At 40.2% G+C, this 18,894-nt stretch overlaps 2 protein-coding genes across 3 annotated transcripts; both read right to left on the reverse strand.

Annotated features, from left to right (window-relative positions):
• Positions 1-2,462: 2,462 nt before the first annotated feature.
• LOC121760775 (BTB/POZ domain-containing protein FBL11-like) lies at positions 2,463-12,742 on the reverse strand (the record flags this gene model as incomplete). Its single annotated transcript, XM_042156396.1, has 10 exons — positions 2,463-3,068; positions 3,367-3,518; positions 3,577-3,613; positions 10,797-10,887; positions 10,996-11,084; positions 11,445-11,494; positions 11,623-11,764; positions 12,221-12,341; positions 12,457-12,514; positions 12,634-12,742. Coding segments are annotated over 10 exons (1,455 nt in total), but the record flags the coding sequence as incomplete, so codon positions are not given.
• A 1,117-nt stretch (positions 12,743-13,859) lies between these two features.
• Positions 13,860-18,269, reverse strand: LOC121762593 (serine/threonine-protein kinase D6PKL2-like). 2 transcript variants are annotated; one of them, XM_042158527.1, is made up of 3 exons: positions 18,005-18,269; positions 15,571-17,652; positions 13,860-14,885 (listed from the first exon to the last, which is right to left on the reverse strand). In XM_042158527.1, exons 2-3 carry the CDS (start codon positions 17,490-17,492, stop codon positions 14,069-14,071), a joined length of 2,739 nt encoding a protein of 912 aa, XP_042014461.1. In that variant the 5' UTR covers positions 17,493-17,652; positions 18,005-18,269; the 3' UTR covers positions 13,860-14,068. The 2 variants fall into 2 exon arrangements, with proteins under 2 accessions (XP_042014461.1, XP_042014460.1); XM_042158526.1 differs by having other exon boundaries at positions 15,571-17,713.
• Between the last annotated feature and the right edge of the window lie 625 nt (positions 18,270-18,894).

An 18,894-nucleotide genomic window follows, 5' to 3' on the forward strand; every position in this document is an offset into this window, starting at 1 on the left:
CATGATGTGGAAGCACAGTGTAATATTGCTCAGAAGTGAAAATAGCGTGTTGATAATCTGGGAGAGCGGCTGCGGCTGTTAATTTTGTAGGGATTATTAGGGCAACATAAGAATAATTTAGTAATTAATTAAAGTAACGAAGATAATTTTGGCAATTATAATTTTAATCTTTATTTGTGACTTGTTGCACTAAACACTTAAATAAGATAACTCACAATTATCTTAATCTACCAAACACCCAATATATATCTTTTAACTAATTGGAACTATGATAACTATCATGAATTGTATGATGTCTAGTCGAAACACGACATAGCTACCAAACGGCATCTATGAGCACCCGCAATGGCGGACTTCCAGCTGGACGTCCGACCGGCGTGTTGGATGTCCGCTCAGGACGTCCGCCATTAGGCGTGGGAGGGGCGGACGCGGATACCTCACATCCGCGGCTTTCCGGCGACGTCCGTCATTGCGGTGCCACGACGGACGTCCCGATTTTTATTTTAAAAAAACTCTATATATACGGCTCGTTGAACTTCATTTCATTAGCACCACTTGTTTTAACAGGTTTCTCTATCTTCTTTCATTTCTTTTGAAGATAAATGGAGCATGATAGTGATTCTCCCGCCATGAGCGAGTCACAAACGCCGATGTTTCCCGTTAGAGGTGAGGGAAACGTCGGCGGAACTGCAGGGATGTCCGGGATGATGCCCGGAATGGCGCCGATGATGCCCCAACCCCAAATGGCGGGGATGATGCCCGGATACTACAATATGTACCCTTGATGTGCAGTAGGGGTGGAAAATCGTGGTGACACGATAATGACACAACACGATAACAACAAACACGAACACGACCCGTTAAGAAAACTCCAAACACGAACATCACAATTTTGGGCCTCAAATGCATATGATAAGTTTTCCAAGGGTGCAAATGAGTTTTGGCAAATGATGGGGTCATTTTCGCAATTATTGATAGGCTGGGGACGATTTCTAGAATAATTATCCTGATGGGGGTAATTTTCATAATTCTTAGGATTCTTGGACTTAATAGCAAGGGTGTGTGTAATAGGGTTAGGAATCGAAATCCCCAACCCTTTACCTCCTTCACCGCCGCCGTCCAATCTGAGAGCGGCTACCATAACCTCGGCCGTCTTCCCTCCACCGCCGCTGCCTTCGCCTCGCCCGCCACCGTCGGTTGGGAGGCCACCGGCATCAGGTCTCTTCTCCTGGAATGCCACCGCCTCTCGATTCCCTTCTGTCTGGCTTCGGCCTCCTCCGCCGTTGGTCCCGATTGCGACCTTAGCCTTCCCGGCTTTCTCTTCCTCCCACCAATCTGGATACCCTACTAATTGGAAACAGGTTTCCTTTGTGTGTTTGTGCATTCCACAATGGGAGCACCATAATTTGGATCTGTCCGGTCTGTTGTTTCCCCGGTGGTTGGCGGCGGAGCGCGGTATCGGTGGTTGTGCTCTGTTTTGCGGTGGCTGTGATGGGCGGTAATCACGCGCTCCGAACCCGAATCTGATCCCCGATGATGTCTCGGAACCGACGGTGATGGAGGTTGAATCGGATGCCGGCGACATGATCTTGAGTCGAGCCGCCTCCCGTTTCACCCATCCATACGCTACGTCGGCTGAGGGGTAGGGATCCTCCTTGAGGATCTCGCGTCGGATCCAGTCGTACTTCTCGTTCAACCCGGTGAGAAATTTAAACAGCCTTAATTCGGATTTGATATCTCGATATTGTGCTACTCCTTTGTCGCAGCAATTCACGGTTTTTTGAGGGCATCGATCGATGTCGATCCATGCCCCGTGCAGCCTGCTCCAGTAGGCTTCTAATGTCGAATCTCCTTGCATAATCTTGCTTGCCTTGTCTCGCAGATCATATATTAGGTATGAGTCCGCTGAACTTGCGAACGTGACGGCGAGGGTATCCCACAGTGCCTTCGCCATTTGATGATGTGCGAAGTCGGCGATGAGGCTGGTTTCCATATTGTCGATTATCCAGGAGAAGACTATTAGGTCTATCTCCTCCCAATCGGAATATCCCTTCTTCGTCGGTAGTGGTGGAGGTGGTGTTCCTGTTATGTGGCGGTAGACTCCTCGGCCGCCTATGGACACTTTCATCAATCGTGCCCATAATGGATAGTTTAAGCCATTCAACTTGAAGGCTATGGTAACACTCTTGCTTGACCTGATTTTCTCGGCAATAGGTTCGGTTGTTTCTGGTTTGTCTTCGGCCATTTCGGTCGAGAAAGGTATGATTCTGGGGCTGGTTTGGTTGTTCTCGCCGTTTCGGTCGAGAAAGGTATGATTTTGGGGCTATGATGAAGGTTTTCTGAGCCTAACATGCTCGGATGTCATGTAGAAATTAAGAATTGGGAGAATTTCTTTATGTTATTATTCACACTGCATTTACATGTTTATGTAGACATAGGAAGAATCTATACAAGGTAATATCCTAAACAAGGTAAAACGTGTATATAATCTTCCTAATTGCTTGTGATTGATTTCCTCCGATTTCTTCCTTGATTCCATCTAATCTCCTCTTTGATTTGTGCAGGAGATCCTCTGCAATCTTTCCAACACACTGGTGATTATATATGTCATATCGTGGTGTTGGTGTTGATTTCTCTGGTGTCAGAACTGATGAGGACACCATAACAGATACTTGTGTAGGTATAACGGGGTCAACATCCAAAGTAAGGTCAATTGTGGTCAGTAGAGGGAACTTCTGCACTAACTGATGCAATTTCTTAGCATTGAAGTTCAGAAAATATGTCGCCCTTAATGATCTTAACGATGGAAATGACTTGCGCAAAATCTCAATTGCCGACTCCAAGCAATAAGAGGGGCAGTTTGAAATATCCAACTCCTGCACTCCTTTAAAAATTGTGATCTGTCCCAGCTCCAGCAAGGTCTTCAAATCATCCCCACCAGTCTTTACATGATCAATGTAAGACTTCTTAGTGATCTTTTTCAAAATTCTATTTGCATTTGATGAAGGGTGAACGGATAGAAGAAATAGCCCCGCCGTAATATGTGGGCAACCGGAAATATCCACTTTCTGCGAATATTGCATGAAAAAAGTAAGTATCTAACTAAAGTCAGCAGATTTTGCATAAACTTTCAGGATGGTAGAAAAGTGCTAATCTAATCGCTCTGTGAAGGGATATGTGCAAAGATTGTGAAATATGAAACTGAATGTTGTGCAAGTTTGTATACTGAATGATATAGATGATTGTATCAGGGAAATTGTCGAGGGTGCAACAGGATTCCCAACAAACAACATCCCCGATGAAAAGAAGAAGTTGTAACAGATACTGGAATGGTCAAATTTAGGATACATGTAAAAACGTATATACCTGTGTATATTTTGTTAAACGAACTCTAATCTGATTCAACTCGCCTTCTCTAAAGATTTTTGTCAAGGTTGTAGGATGGTGTCTCTGTATCTTAAGAATTGCTCCAGTTGCTTCATCAGCGAACTTTGCAAAGAATTGGCACCTTCGTTTTCCTTAGGCATTCAACGTTTCTTTGGCAAGAGAAATAGCTTTCTGAACAAAGAAACATACCAGCAACAAACCACATGGGCAGGAGGCTTATCCGTATCTGTTCAACACAAGTATGAATTACTAATAAATGTTACTGACAACAATATAGATAGGAAATAAATTGAGGAAACATAATCAGTCTAAGTACTACAAATGCATCTGTTTTAATCCTTCGCAGGTTACTGCAATTGATACCAATGAAAGGTGTAACATCCAGGCAAAATCACACAGAAGTTGAGAATAGTTGTGTCGGTTATTTTGGGCTGTTTGTTGTTCTTGGTGCTGTGAGAACTACCTTGTAGGCTGTGATGAATTTAACTTTAGCTAATAGTGGGATTGGTTTCCTAGAATGATGTCCAAGGTGGAGTATGTTGGTTATTTTGGGCTGTTTGTTGGTGGACATCATTTGGGCCTGAGAATTAAGTTGGCCCAGTTGGTGTTGGGCTTGTGACTTGCCCTAGCCCAATACTATGTGAGATATTACTCCCTTCCTCTCCTCAGCCGTTTCATCATCTCTAACTCTCTTTCTCTCACTACTACTCTCTGGCGATTTCTTTCCTTCAAGCTGTTCTTCATCTTGTGATGATGTGTTCTTCTCTGAGATCTCTCATGTTTTAGTGGTGTTAGATCTTTGGTGAGAAGTGTGGAGGGTAACCATTTCGGTTTCTCAAGTTCTGGAAAGTTAGGGTTTTCTTGTGAGGGTGTTGTGGTGAGATTTCTCCGGTTAGATTGACAGATCCGGTGTTTAGGAGAGGCTTGAGGGTGGTTTCTGGAATGTGTGAGGTGATTCACGGTTGAAACCTCTTGTGCTCCCTTGGGTCTGAGTTCTTGTGAATAGATCTTCACTATTGGCGGGCATCTGAGCCATACATTGTGATGTATCAGAGTTCTTAGTTCGTTCTTGTCATATTCAGTGAGTTTTGCACTAGATCCACTTTGGATCTGCTTTCTTGTGTCACTGACTTGAGCTTTGAGTGTGCAGGTACTATCATTGAATCTTGGAGACTTTCTGACTCAAAAATAGATTCGGTAATTAGCTATTTGTTGACTGTTGTAATAGCTAGTTATCTTGTATAAATCAGTCGCTTGGTTGGTGGTTTGACTGAGCCATCTTGTAACAAGACCAAAGAGGTCTGAGTTATTAGTGAATCCGGAATTGTCTGATCCTTACAGTGGTATCAGAGCCACAGGGGGACGATTCCGGCACGCCGAGTCGCTATAAGGAGGTGGGCAAGTGGAACCCTCCTTCGAGTGGGGGTTTGCTCAGGTAAATTGGCTGTAACTCCCTTATTTTTGGTTTTCTGTTTAGAGCCACCCTAGGTTTGGGCTTTTGCTGCTGGTAGTTGACCTTGGCAAGGTTTTAGGCTTCTCTGTGTGTTTTTTCTCTGTGTTTTCCTCTCTTCCGTGGTTGCTTGTTGTTTTTTCTGTCTCTCTGATCCCTTATTACCTGGCCACCAAGCACACATACTGCCCAAGTGACCCCCTGCGCCCTCCAAGAGTGAGTGCTTGTGAACTAGGATAGCCTTAGCCAGCGATGCTCGTGACAGTCAGGAATTTGGGTTTGACCTGTGTGTATGGTGTATTTACTGTGTGTTCTTGGGAAAATTCTCTGTGGAGATAGCTGTTTCTGCCCTCTGGGTACTTGTCTCTGTGTTCTTGAGTGCTCTTCTTGTGAAATTCTGTGGTTTGGTCCTTGCCTGCATGTCTCTGTTCTCTCTTGTGTGCAAAGTGGTGTGTTCTTACCATGCTCACTGTGTTTTAGCTGAATTGGTGTTCAAAATGTCTCAGCCTATTGGTTTGGTTCCATTTAATGGAAAAAATGACTTTATGATTTGTAAACAAAAATTGAAGTGTATTTTGATTCAGCAAAAGGTTTTCAAGTCTGTTGATGGTACTTTGTCTGATGATGTTTCTCCTGAAAAACAAGATGAAATGAATGAGTTGGCTAGGGCCACTATTATTCTCAATTTATCTGACTCTGTGATTAGGAAAGTTGATCATGTTGAATCTGCCTCTGAAATGTGGAAACTACTTGATACTCTGTTTACAGAGACTTCTATGTCCTCAAGAATGTATTTGCTTGAAAAACTGTTCAAATTTAAACTTGATTTGTCTAAGGATATAGATGATAATGTGGATAGATTTCAGAAACTTGTGCAAGATATTAAGAGATCAGGTGATAAAACAATTGATGAATACACTAGTATTGCTCTAATGAATGTTATACCTGATTCCTATAGTGATGTAAAGGCTGCCATTAAATATGGCAGAGACTCTACTCCTCTTGATTTAATAATTAGCTCCCTTAAATCTAAGGAACTTGATCTAAGGGAAAGGGGTTCTGACAAATCTACTGCCAATAAAGTGTTTAATGTTAGGGGTAGATCTAATTCAAGAGGGGGACATGAATCAAATGGTGGTTCTAATAATAGATCCAACTCCAGGAAGAAATTTAGGTCCAGATCCAGTAGTAGGGACCCTAAATCCTTCAGAAAATGTTATAATTGTGGAGAAACTGGGCATTATAAAAAGGAATGTACCAAGCCTAAGAAGAATAAGCCTCCTCACCATAATAATAACAATTCTCAGATTGAAAACATTGCTAGTATGGTTAAATATGAAACTGACAATGAATCTGTGTTTATGGTGCATGATTTGTTGAATATCAATGCCTCCCCTATGTGTCCTTATACTTCAAATGATAGGTTATGTGACTCTGGATGTACCTATCATGTGAGTCCCTTCAAAGAAGTGTTTTCTGAGATAAAACCTGTTTCAAACACTTATGTGTCAATGGCTGATGACAAGAAGTGTGAAATTCTTGGAATTGGCATTGTGTGTTTAAAATTTAACAATGGCTATGTGCTGAATTTGAAGGATGTTAGATATGTTCCAGATCTGTGCTATAACTTGATGTCATGTAATGCTCTTGAAAGTTCTGGATTGAGTGGTAAGTGGGGAGAAGGCTGTATGAAAATCTGTAAAGGTTCTATGTGTTTGTTTAAGGCTCAAAAAAGGTGTGGTTTGTATGTCTGTAATGATGTCCCTCTTACTTGTGATAAAGCCTCTGCCAATGTTGTAAAGTCTGACAAATTATTGTTGTGGCATAATAGGCTAGGTCACATGAGTGAAAAGGGGATTAACATTCTGAAAAAACATGCTATTCTTTTTGACTCTGATGTTTGTGGTGAATTGCCTTTTTGTGACACATGTGTGCTTGGCAAACAACATAGAGTGTCTTTTCCTACACCTGTCCCTGCAAATGTGAGTAAGAATGTGCTTGAATATCCGCATCTGGATGTTTGGGGGCCTGCTCCTGTGTCATCTCACTCTGGTTCAGTCTATTTTCTCTCTGTGCTTGATGATTTTTCAAGGAAAGTGTGGTGTTTTCTAATGAGACATAAGTCTGATGTGTTTGGAAAATTTACTACTTGGAAAACTATGATTGAAAATCAAACTGGAAGAAGGGTTAAGACTATCAGAACTGACAATAGGCTTGAATTTTGTAATAACCAAATGGATGATTTGTGTACTGGTTTTGGTATTAAAAGGCATAAAACTGTTCCCTATTCTCCTCAGCAAAATGGAGTGGCTGAGAGAATGAACTTTACTTGAAAAAGTTAGGTGCATGCTTTCAAAATCTGGTTTATCAAAGAAGTTTTGGGGTGAAGCTTTATTAACTGCTACTTATCTGATAAATAGATCTCCCTCTGTGCCTTTATTGGGGCAGTGCCGTGAATATGTGTTTACTGGAAAATCCTTGAATTTTTCTCACCTTAGGGTGTTTGGCTGCTCTGCTTTTGTGCATACTAAAACTGATAAGCTTGAACCTAGGTCTAGAAAGGGTGTTTTCTTGGGTTATCCTGAGGGTGTTAAAGGATATAGAATCTGGCTTAGAGATGAGCCTGGTTTTAAGGTCATGATCAGCAGGGATGTAATCTTTAATGAGATTGAATTCCCATGTCTGAGGATGACTGAAAGCTCAGCTTTAGAGGAAGTGGACAGTGACCCTCCTAGTGAGGTGGAGTCCATAGAAATACCCACTGTTGTGGAGCATCCTTTGGATGCTTCAAGTGAGGTGGAGCAACCATTTTGGAACTCTGTGCCAGTTTCTACTCCTAGTGATACACCCCTTGAGGGAAATTTACCTGCTAATGATGTTAATAATGAGGCTTTATCTCATGATGATGTGCATGCTAGTCCTATTAGGGGGAATGCTCCTGTGCCTGCTCAGAACTTGTTGAATATTCCTTCTGGAATTCAAAATGCTATTGATGCCTCTACTTTGAACAATTATGTGCTAGCTAGGGATAGATCCAGAAGGGTGAATGTGAATAAACCTGCTAGGTATGTAGGGCTAATTGCTCTAATAAACTTGGCTTTCAATATACATGAATCTGATGGGGATGAGCCTCAAACTTACAAGCAGACTACCAAATCTAAATTCTGGGTTAAGTGGCATCATGCAATGATTGAGGAAATGAATTCTTTAAAAGTAAATCTGACCTGGATCCTTGTACCCCTGCCTCTTGGTGCCTCTGTGGTTGACTGTAGATGGTTGTATAAGCTAAAGAATGAGGTGGATGGGCTGAGGTATAAGGCCAGATTGGTGGCTAAGGGTTTTACTCAACAAGAAGGGGTAGATTACACAGAAATTTTTGCTCCCGTGGTTAAATTTACTACTGGAAGGTTAATGCTTGCTTTGTGTGCTCATTTTGATTGGGAATTAAAACAAATGGGTGTTAAAACTGCCTTTTTGCATGGTGATCTTGATAAACCAATATACATGAGACAGCCTGAAGGTTTTGTAGATCCAAAGTTTCCTAATCATGTGTGCTTGCTGAAAAAGGCCCTATATGGTCTAAAACAGTCTCCTAGGCAGTGGAACATTAAGTTTAATACTTGTATGCACAATTTGGGCTTTGTGAGAAGTACTTTTGATGCTTGCTTATATGTGAAGAACCTTTGTACTGTTCCTGTGTTTCTGTTGTTGTATGTTGATGACATGCTGATCATGGGTCCTTGTTTGAAAACCATAAGTACTGTGCAAGCTGCTTTGAGCAAGAATTTTGACATGAAAGATTTAGGGGATGCTCAGAAAATTCTGGGAATTAATATTTTCAGGAATAGAAAGGAATACACTCTTGTCTTGCATCAGGAACCCTATGTTTACAAAATTCTGAAGAAAGTTAACATGCATGAAGCTAAATCTGTTTCAGTTCCTCTTGCTGGTCATTTTTTGTTGAGTAAAGACCTCTGCCCTCACACTGAACTTGATATCAATTCCATGAAGAAAGTTCCTTATGCTAATGCTATTGGATCTGTAATGTACTTGATGGTTAGCACTAGAGCTGATATTGCTTATGCAGTGTCTTGCTTGAGTAGATATAATCCTGTGCATTGGGAAGTTTTGAAATGGTTATTGAGATACCTTAAGCATACTGCAAAGTATGGTTTGTGCTATTCTAAGTGTGAAGAAGGTGTTAAACTTGCTGGATATGTTGATTCTAACTATGCTAATGACAGGGATAAGAGGAAGTCCACCACTTCCTATGTTTTTACTGTGTGTAGATCTTGCATTAGTTGGAAGTCACAGCTGCAGCACATAGTAGCTCTGTCTACTACTGAGTCTGAGTACATTGCTATCACTGAAGCCATGAAAGAGGCTGTGTGGTTGAAGGGGGTACTTTCTGAACTGAACTTTGTGAAAACTCCTCCTGTGGTATTCTCTGACTCTCAATCTGCTATTCAGTTGTGTAAAAATCATGTTTTCAATGATAGAACTAAGCACATTGATGTAAGGTTTCATTACATTAGGGATATTGTAGAAAAATGTGAAGTTTTTCTCTCTAAAGTGCATACAGATAAGAACCCAGCTGACATGGGTACTAAATGCTTACCTCTTGAAAAACTAAGTTTCTGCATTAAGTTTTTGCATTTTGATTTTGGATAAGTGCATGTCCCGGGGTAAAAAGACCTCAGTCACTTAGTCTACTGTGGTAAGGGTGACTAGTGATTGCAGGCACTAAGTCCTATAGGCTAATGGGTGTCAGCCCCTCTGGAGCCTATTAGGCAGACCTGGTGGTGTCCCTATAGCTTGTGAACTTTGTTCTTGGTGTTGTGGGAACTACCTTGTAGGCTGTGATGAATTTAACTTTAGCTAATAGTGGGATAGGTTTCCTAGAATGATGTCCAAGGTGGAGTATGTTGGTTATTTTGGGCTGTTTGTTGGTGGACATCATTTGGGCCTGAGAATTAAGTTGGCCCAGTTGGTGTTGGGCTTGTGACTTGCCCTAGCCCAATACTATGTGAGATATTACTCCCTTCCTCTCCTCAGCCGTTTCATCATCTCTAACTCTCTTTCTCTCACTACTACTCTCTGGCGATTTCTTTCCTTCAAGCTGTTCTTCATCTTGTGATGATGTGTTCTTCTCTGAGATCTCTCATGTTTTAGTGGTGTTAGATCTTTGGTGAGAAGTGTGGAGGGTAACCATTTCGGTTTCTCAAGTTCTGGAAAGTTAGGGTTTTCTTGTGAGGGTGTTGTGGTGAGATTTCTCCGGTTAGATTGACAGATCCGGTGTTTAGGAGAGGCTTGAGGGTGGTTTCTGGAATGTGTGAGGTGATTCACGGTTGAAACCTCTTGTGCTCCCTTGGGTCTGAGTTCTTGTGAATAGATCTTCACTATTGGCGGGCATCTGAGCCATACATTGTGATGTATCAGAGTTCTTAGTTCGTTCTTGTCATATTCAGTGAGTTTTGCACTAGATCCACTTTGGATCTGCTTTCTTGTGTCACTGACTTGAGCTTTGAGTGTGCAGGTACTATCATTGAATCTTGGAGACTTTCTGACTCAAAAATAGATTCTGTAATTAGCTATTTGTTGATTGTTGTAATAGCTAGTTATCTTGTATAAATCAGTCGCTTGGTTGGTGGTTTGACTGAGCCATCTTGTAACAAGACCAAAGAGGTCTCGGTAATTAGTGAATCCGGAATTGTCTGATCCCTACAAGTTGATTACAGCTTTACTGACCCAACTCTGATACAAATTCCTTTTCACACTAATAAAGTGAACCATCTCTTAATCAATCTGGCTACATGTAACTTACTGAAATATGAGTCATATGACAATCTTAATAGTACATTTTAGTTCTTACTAATATAAATAAGTCCCAGTATGCAGGTATCCTTCTGATTTTCTAATTTATCAGGTGGCTTACAGCATGGGATCTTTCACTTCATACCTGGCGACACAAGTCATTGCTCCTCCAGTCCTCTGATTCGATGGCATTCACATTGAGCCAAACTAGAATTGCATCAGCAAAATGCCTCTCGCTGTGAGAAACCAATAATTGCATCACAAAGATGCTTCACAATTTGATGACTGAAGATAGCATTTGAAGTAAAATTTAATAAGAACTTCAAATGAGTAAAGCCATTAACCTGTCCACAGTTAAGTCGGGATGCCGGATACAGGAGTAAAGTAGTTTGTATGGGACATCAGCGTAACAGTTGAAATTTAGTGCCCACATCTTTCAAAGTAAAGAAAAATGTATCAGGTTTGAGTAAGTTAAAAGAGTGAATCAAAATTATTTTATTTTAGATTAAAGCAAAACAGCAATAAACTACATTTTACAGTCTTCTACCATGCAATATCAAAAGCTTAATAACCAATGATGTCTATGGGAGGTAATGAATAACGGAAGATCAAAATCTATAAGCATTACCTGTTGACTTTACTCATACAGATTCTTACAGCTATGAGAGAGAAATGATAGCTGATAATGAGTTAAAGAATTATGACATTGACAAAAACAACGGTTCTTCTTATAAAAGGGCAACACTTCAAAACGGGGACAAGAAAATATATTTATAAAATCCAAAGTACTCACAAAGTTCCTCGCCAGATAGCTTGTGCAGAGCTGTAGGATGAAATCATATGCTGCAACATATTTCACTTCCATCCATAAGAGTGAGTTTAATAATATCAATGACTCGATGAAGAAACTAAGCTTTACTTCTTATATAGACAATTTTCATGGACCTTGAGAACTGGATGGAAGACCTCACCATGCTCAAGACCATATTTCCAGATGCGAATCAAGTCATCTAGAAATAGTTGTGGTGATTGATGCCCGGTGTATGAAGTCACTTCAGCCAACCATAGTCTACACATGTCTAGAAGTTTATCCACCCCAAAAAACAAAGCTGCCTGAGTACATACTAGAATTAGATTACATTAACTTTGAAGGAAAACTCACAACATAAGAACCTTGACTAAGTGAACCATAATAGATTGACTTATCATTCGAGGCACCAAACATGACCTCCTTAATATAAAACAGGAAGAGGCCATAACAACAGATAGCTAAGCCCAAAAAGACTTTAAGAAACAATTAATAGAAGCAAAACATGAAAATAAACTTGTAAATTAACTTGGACTCGACACTTCAAAAGCTGCATCTTCTTGCGAGTATTTCACCGAATCATTCAATCACTCCAAATAATGGACTAAATACTAACATCAATCCTGACCAGAATGGTTCTCCCTTTTGTTGATCAGTGCTCTATTAGCAACACATGATCAAATGCCCCATTAGTTTACAATCTACCGTTGAGACTAGAAATAGACCCTCGATAACTAAACATAGGAAGGAACAATCCATACCTCATTCAAAGAAATAAAATTGTCAGAGGAAATCTCCCCTTCGCATCCATACACGATCCTTAAAACAGTCACAAATGATTCCAAACTCCATTGTATTGATACAGAATCGAGGCAAGATTCACTGAGTAAATTAAGGGATACAACATCAGTAAATGTTAAACTACACAAAAAGATTCATTAAGCAGAATGGGATGAGAATTGAGAAGAAATCTCAAGACAAATTATAAACCACTAACCTAAAGCTTCCACCTAGGAGCCCACGAAAATAGGAGGATTCCTCAGTGAGCCTGTGTGCATAAACATCAGTTCAGAATTTTAAAAATGGAAACTTGATAATTAAGCAGTAATTCATTCAGGGGTTAGACTGTTAAATTGAGAATTTGAGCTTAATCTGTATTGGTATTTCCTGAGGGGATTGACTTCGATTCTAAGGAGTTTGTGAGAAAGAATTGAAGGCAAGTTCCAGTTGCTGATCTCGGACGTTGATATTGTGATTTGACAAGAACCGGGGAGTTTATCATGTGGGTTTGAAGAGTCAGGCAATCAAAACCAACTACTATATGTTTTATTTCAATTAATCCACTATTAAACTATCATCTGAACAACTCTAGATGAATAGCTTATCATCTACGTTTTCCATCTAATCCAATGAGACTATATGAACCATCATTGAATGTGCACTTAAAATGACGAATTCAACAAACTAAACCGAGATGATAACAATCATATTGATAAGAATTACGATAACGCTTAATACTTCATCCACAAAATATTCAATTACCTAGTAGGAGCAATAACAGAGCATTTAGCCAAGTTACATAATTGAAAGCACAACAAAAACTATAGCCCATGGGATGAAACGGTGTCATTCATGAATCGTCCAAAAACTGTCCTCTAACTTGTGTAGAAACCAAATTTGGCAATTGGGGGGTGCAAGTCACCCCCGGTTGGATGCCAAATGGCACAATAGTGACTTGGTCGGGTGAAAGTTTCTAGACTCTCTACGCTTTAGCAAAGTCAGTCACTCTGCCAAATGGCATGAAAGTCCCGGCCGGGTGAAACTCTCTAGACTCTCCATGTTGCAAAGTCACACAACCGGGTGCCATGTGGCACCAATGTCACCGGACGGGTGAAATTTGTGAAGAGCTCAAATTTGAGTTTTTCTTCTTTTTACTTCAATATAGCTTCATTCTCATCTTCTATCTCCATCTAACTAAAGAAAACATCTCCAAATGACTGAAAAAACACAATAAACATTAATTAAAACATGGAAAAAACATGTTTAATTTGCAGCACACAGATATTTTATCTCTACTCCCTTTCATAATTTTGGTAGTATAAACTATATGTAGAATTTATATCAATGAATTTTAGTTTCGTTCCATTTTTTATTATTTGAAAATAAAGTGACATCAATTCGCATATTTTCAATTATCAAAAGTATGGTACATAATCTTAATTTAAGTTGGGTTGATTTTGTTTAAATTTATGATTATTGTTTGAAATCATACACAGTTGAAATACTAATACTTTCTCTACTTCTCTTTTCAATATGGACGGCTCCTGCGATTAATGTACTGCTTTATATTGGCCATTCAAATAGGGCAAACTATGTTAGTACTTTGTAAAGAAGACTAACTTCAGTGGTATATTTGTATTTGTTTTTGAAAGAGGGAATATTTATAATCTTGATAGCATTCAATCTCAAATTGATCTCGACTCATCTAGCTTTGATCTATAAGCCAATCTCACACAGTGGAATCTCCCTCACCAACTTTCTTAGACAGTATTTTGTGGTGTATATCTTAAGTACAAGACAACTAATGCAGAGTTAAACCACCCTTTGTTTCAAAACAAGTCGAACTCCAGATGGTCTCCGGCGTCCTGCTTAGGCGCTGGTTGCGGATTCCCATCTTCAAAGAACTCCGGTATTTGAGGAGGGGTGGCACAGCGTATCAGAGCCCAGTTCAGGCCATCGAAGAACGGGTGGCGTTTGATCTCAGCAGCTCCAGTTTCCGTACCAAGCCGATTCTCGGGCTCTTTCACCAGCAGCCTTCTGATCAGATCCCTCGCCTGAAAACTAACAATGGGGGAATCGGGAAATCTGAGGTTATGCATTACCACGTTGGCTAACGTCTCGTCATTCCCAGTGCCTTTGAACGGCGTCTTCCCATACAGAAGCTCGTACAGGAAGACACCGAATGTCCACCAGTCTACAGCACTGCCATGCCCCTCTCCCCTGATGATCTCGGGCGCCAAGTACTCGTGTGTGCCGACAAAGGAGTTGGATCGCGCCTCTGTTGGCTCAGCTACGAGCTGCGGTAGCAATCTAGCTTGGTATGCAGCATCGGATTTTAGCTTCCTTGCTCTAGCTGCTGCGTTTAGCCTAGGGCTAAAGCACGACACTTGACAAGAAGGCCCTGCGCAGAATGGATCAATGCAGTTGGATCCTGCACACGGACCAGAGATCCTAGGAGGCTCCAGTACTAACGAGGATGATTTTACGAGAGTTGGGTTTACAGAACATCTCAGGGACAGGTCGAAATCCGTTAGCATGATGTGACCATCCTCGCGGACCAGGATGTTTTCTGGTTTTAGATCTCTGTACACGATGCCGAGCATGTGCAAATACTCGAGTGCAAGGAGGACCTCAGCAACATAGAATCTGTAAAAAAGTAACTATGAGCAAAGAGTATAGTAGAGCAGAACTCATCTCACAAACAGCAAATTGATCCAAATTGACCCATGTTTGTTATGATTCTCCTCACTTGTAAAGATGATTCAAATGGTTTCTATGATTCTTCTTCTCTGCTACATATCGAATGTTCATTAAACAGAATCATGCAATCTATATGTGCATCACTATCTCCTCTATCAGCATTCAATACACACACCAAAGCTAGAGCAGTTCACAATTTTGGATGGGTCATAGACACCGATCAGTTCATAACAACAATCATGTCGAATAAAAAATGTGGTGTCAAGTACATTGGGGCAAAGGATGTAACAGAACCCTAAAGGAGAAGACCAGAAAACTAAATTAGTGATATATTATGGTAGATATACTTTACATATGATGTATCTGATAACTCTAGCATCAAGTCTGAATCTCAATCCCAAAACTGTGAAGGTTTTACAGTTGAGTTATATACCTCACCCCTTAACTCCAAAAATAATGTAAAATGAACCTAGACTGTTACCTTCTTATGTTCAAATGTAAATCAATCAATTTCTAGAACATTTCACAGCCTCTTCAAAGCCAGAGAATTCCTCATATTGTTTCAAGTAAATGCAGTACTTTTATTGTGGCGCTAAACCATATAAATAAGTATGGACTTTAAACACCATACCTCGCGGCCTGTTCAGGAAAATATCGTCCAGTTTGCTTCTGCCTGAGGACATGTAGATCTCCACCAGGACAAAACTCCATGACTAAACATGATAAATTATCCGATGTAAACTGAGCGTAGAGTGTCGGAAGAAACGGATGATCCAGCATTCTGAGAATTTCTCTTTCAGTTTGAGCTCGAGGCATCTTTTTCCTTTTTGCTAAGAACTCGTTATCAATCACCTTTATCGCAAAAAGGCAGTCCGTTCTTATCAATTCCGCAAGATACACTGAACCAATATCTCCAGAACCAAGTTTTTTCAGTAGGGTGAAGTGATTCAGTCCTAGAAAACCATACTTGTTTCTTACATGGTTGATTGATTCCCACCTAATATCCTTCGACATGTGTGGCTTATTATTGCAAGTTGATCCACTCGGATTGCTCTCGTCACTAAGGCTTGTGCTGGTACTACTGAAATCACAATTACTGCTCTTCGAGCTCCGAGAGAGATCCTGTTTTTCACCTTGTTTGGCAACCATGATACTTTTAACAACAGAGGTATCTTTATTCACCCAACCAGTTGGAATTGAAACTAGTTTGTTCGCATCATGACCTCTGCTAGCTGTAGAAGGCTGACCACCACTATCCAAGGGATCCTTACTCGTATGCCTCAAAGAACACTGACACCTCTGGCAGATTTCTTGCTCCGAACTATGATTCAGAGCAGCATCTACTTCGCTAGATCCTTTCAAACTTCCATCAGTATATATCACAACCTTCTTTGATTTCTTTATGATGAGGTTCTTGTTTCTGCCAACTGGCTTGACTGCACGAGACGTGCTTCTCATGGAATTCACATCTTTCTTTCCTTTGACCACACTGGATGAAGATTGTAGCCTAGACTTCCGTCTCACCTTTGGTGCTGCTTTTTCAACTACTTTCAAGGAAGCAGGAACTTCCTTGCAAAGGACATTCACAGCTTTGCTCGAGACAGAAATTTTCAGGTCTTGCTTTAGATGATTATCATGAGAATCACCATGGGGCAGAACAGAAACTGAACAGCAGTCTTTTCCCATTTGGCCTACTCCCGATTTCTGGATATCAACTTCTGAAACGGGTATTACTTTATTATGCGCGATGTTAGACTCTGCACTCACCAAAACTACAGCAGCAGGTCGAAGAGGAGAATCACAAGCACTCTGATTCAGAGCCACCGAATCTTGAACCTTCCGAGGCAGCGTACTGGCAGAACATACGCCAGTATATTTTTCAACACGAGACTTTCCTACATCATCACATTCATCCAGTGGATGGCCTGAGTCTCGTGACTTATGTTGTTTGGTCTTTCCAATTGCTTTAACATCAAAACAGGGAGACAAATTAGGAACTCGGAATGTTGATGTTAACGCAGAATCATTGAGCGATGGTAGCAAGGTTCCGGAAGAACACGAGGCACTCTGCTCTGGAATCAGAGTTATTTCTATTCTTTGCGCCTCACTTTCAACAGAAGAGCAGCTAGATTCACCAGTTTCAACACCAACAAACCTGCACATATTCGCAATTTTCCCCGCTTCCGAGACCCTAGGAGATGCTGGCAGCGACAACCGTTTCATGGCAGCCATCTCTGCTGCCTGAGAAATGCATAATCCCCTAAGAGCCTGTTTCAAAGAGACGGAGTCAGGGAATCCAATTCCGGGAGAATGAGAACCAGCACCCCTCATCGGCTTCTTCGAAGCATTTCTCCTCACATCTGAAAGATCAAGACTCTTTGATGATCTGAGATTGACTGCTTCAAAAAGCTTATTGATGTCATCTTCCAATGACTTGTTCGGTCCTTTTCTAATGATCGGAGGCTTCTGATCTCTGTTCGATTGAGAATTCCGAGTTGCACTCCCTTCATCCTTCACCTCCATTATTTCACAATTTTCGCGAAAAGAATCCATCACTTGCAAGTTGCAACAGATCAATGTGCAACGACTCACCAATGAAGGATGCTTAAAATTGGAAAATCAAAGAGCTCCATCTCTCAAGAGTGTAAAGGAAAAACTAAACCTCCGAATCTTTACCAGCTAACCGGTGAGAACATTCACCACCTAGACCAGCCTTAACAACCAGAAATAAGATAAGCTTACAACCATATCAAGATTCAGAACTAATACCCAACCTGCAATAAAATATTACAGTATTTATCTATCAAAAAGATATCTCCTTTCATTTTTGCGAAATATCAACTTCACAAGATAAGAAGGAAAAAACCCATTTCGCAATTTACCTTATCTTCATATGAAAATTAAAAAATCACAAAAAAATAAATTAATTAATAAAGCTCGTAGGAAATCGGAAAGATGATCTTTTTACAAGAAACGAAACAAGTAGTAACGTTAAACAATAAACATTAATTAAAACACAAGATGTGAGCAGCTGCTAGAAAAAAAATGCGGTGAAAATAAGGTACCTGAGTCTTTGAGAGATCTACTCCGGTGTAAACAGACGTAATGTAAATTCAAAAGTTTCCTCCTTTAATGAAGAAAAAAATGCAGTTGGCGTGTGCAAGCTTTGAACTTTTCCTGTTTTAGGTGTGGAGCCGAATAAAGAAGCAGAAAACCCTAGAGAGAATGGTGGGTTTTTCTGATTCGGTGGACAAGGATGTGAGAAGAGAGATGACAAACTCTACTGTCTCTCTCACTGTCTCCTCATCTCCTCGCTCTCTTTCTTGTCTGTAACATTATTTTTTCTCACTTTCTGCATTTTTCAGTTTCGTACGAATTTGATTTAGGGCAATGTCCCACTTAATTATAGAATGGGTCCCACTTAAAACGTCTTTGGATTCGGATTTGCATGTAATTATACATAAATATTTTGTAGTGTGATATCATATTATATACAAAAAAATTTGTTTTTTTTTGTGATGAGCAGGGATCTGCTGAGGCAACAAGCAATGATATAAGATTGATTCCAGTTCACTCTACCAAATAGTAGTAGTAGTTTTATTTTACCACTTTATCTCCTCACTTATTACATTTATTTCACATAATTAATCTCTCTTTTTTAAGATATGCATAAATCATAGTAAGAAATCGGATTAAATGGATGCACTTTTATTAGTGGTATAAAAAGATATGTATATATTATAGTAAGAAATTGGATTAAATGGATGCACTTTTATTAGTAGCATAGGAGTCTCGTTATTAACCTCATCAAGAATTTTGTAAAAATTACTCCCCCGTTCCACTTTAAGAGTCTCATTTGAGTTCGACACGAGTTTTAAGAAATATAAAATGAAATTGGTGAAAAAGATAGTAGAATGTGGTTCTTACTTTTATATATTAAAATGTGAGTGGAAAA

Source organism: Salvia splendens, chromosome 13 (assembly GCF_004379255.2).
Source record: "Salvia splendens isolate huo1 chromosome 13, SspV2, whole genome shotgun sequence".
Classification (NCBI taxonomy): Eukaryota; Viridiplantae; Streptophyta; class Magnoliopsida; order Lamiales; family Lamiaceae; genus Salvia; species Salvia splendens.

Coding starts and splice junctions, on each gene's coding strand:
- LOC121762593 (XM_042158527.1), bottom strand. CDS start 17,492: ATGGATTCTTTTCGCGAAAATTGTGAAATAATGGAGGTGAAGGATGAA. Junction 14,886..15,570: donor TTTCCTGAACAGGCCGCGAG/GTATGGTGTTTA, acceptor ACTTTTTTACAG/ATTCTATGTTGCTGAGGTCC.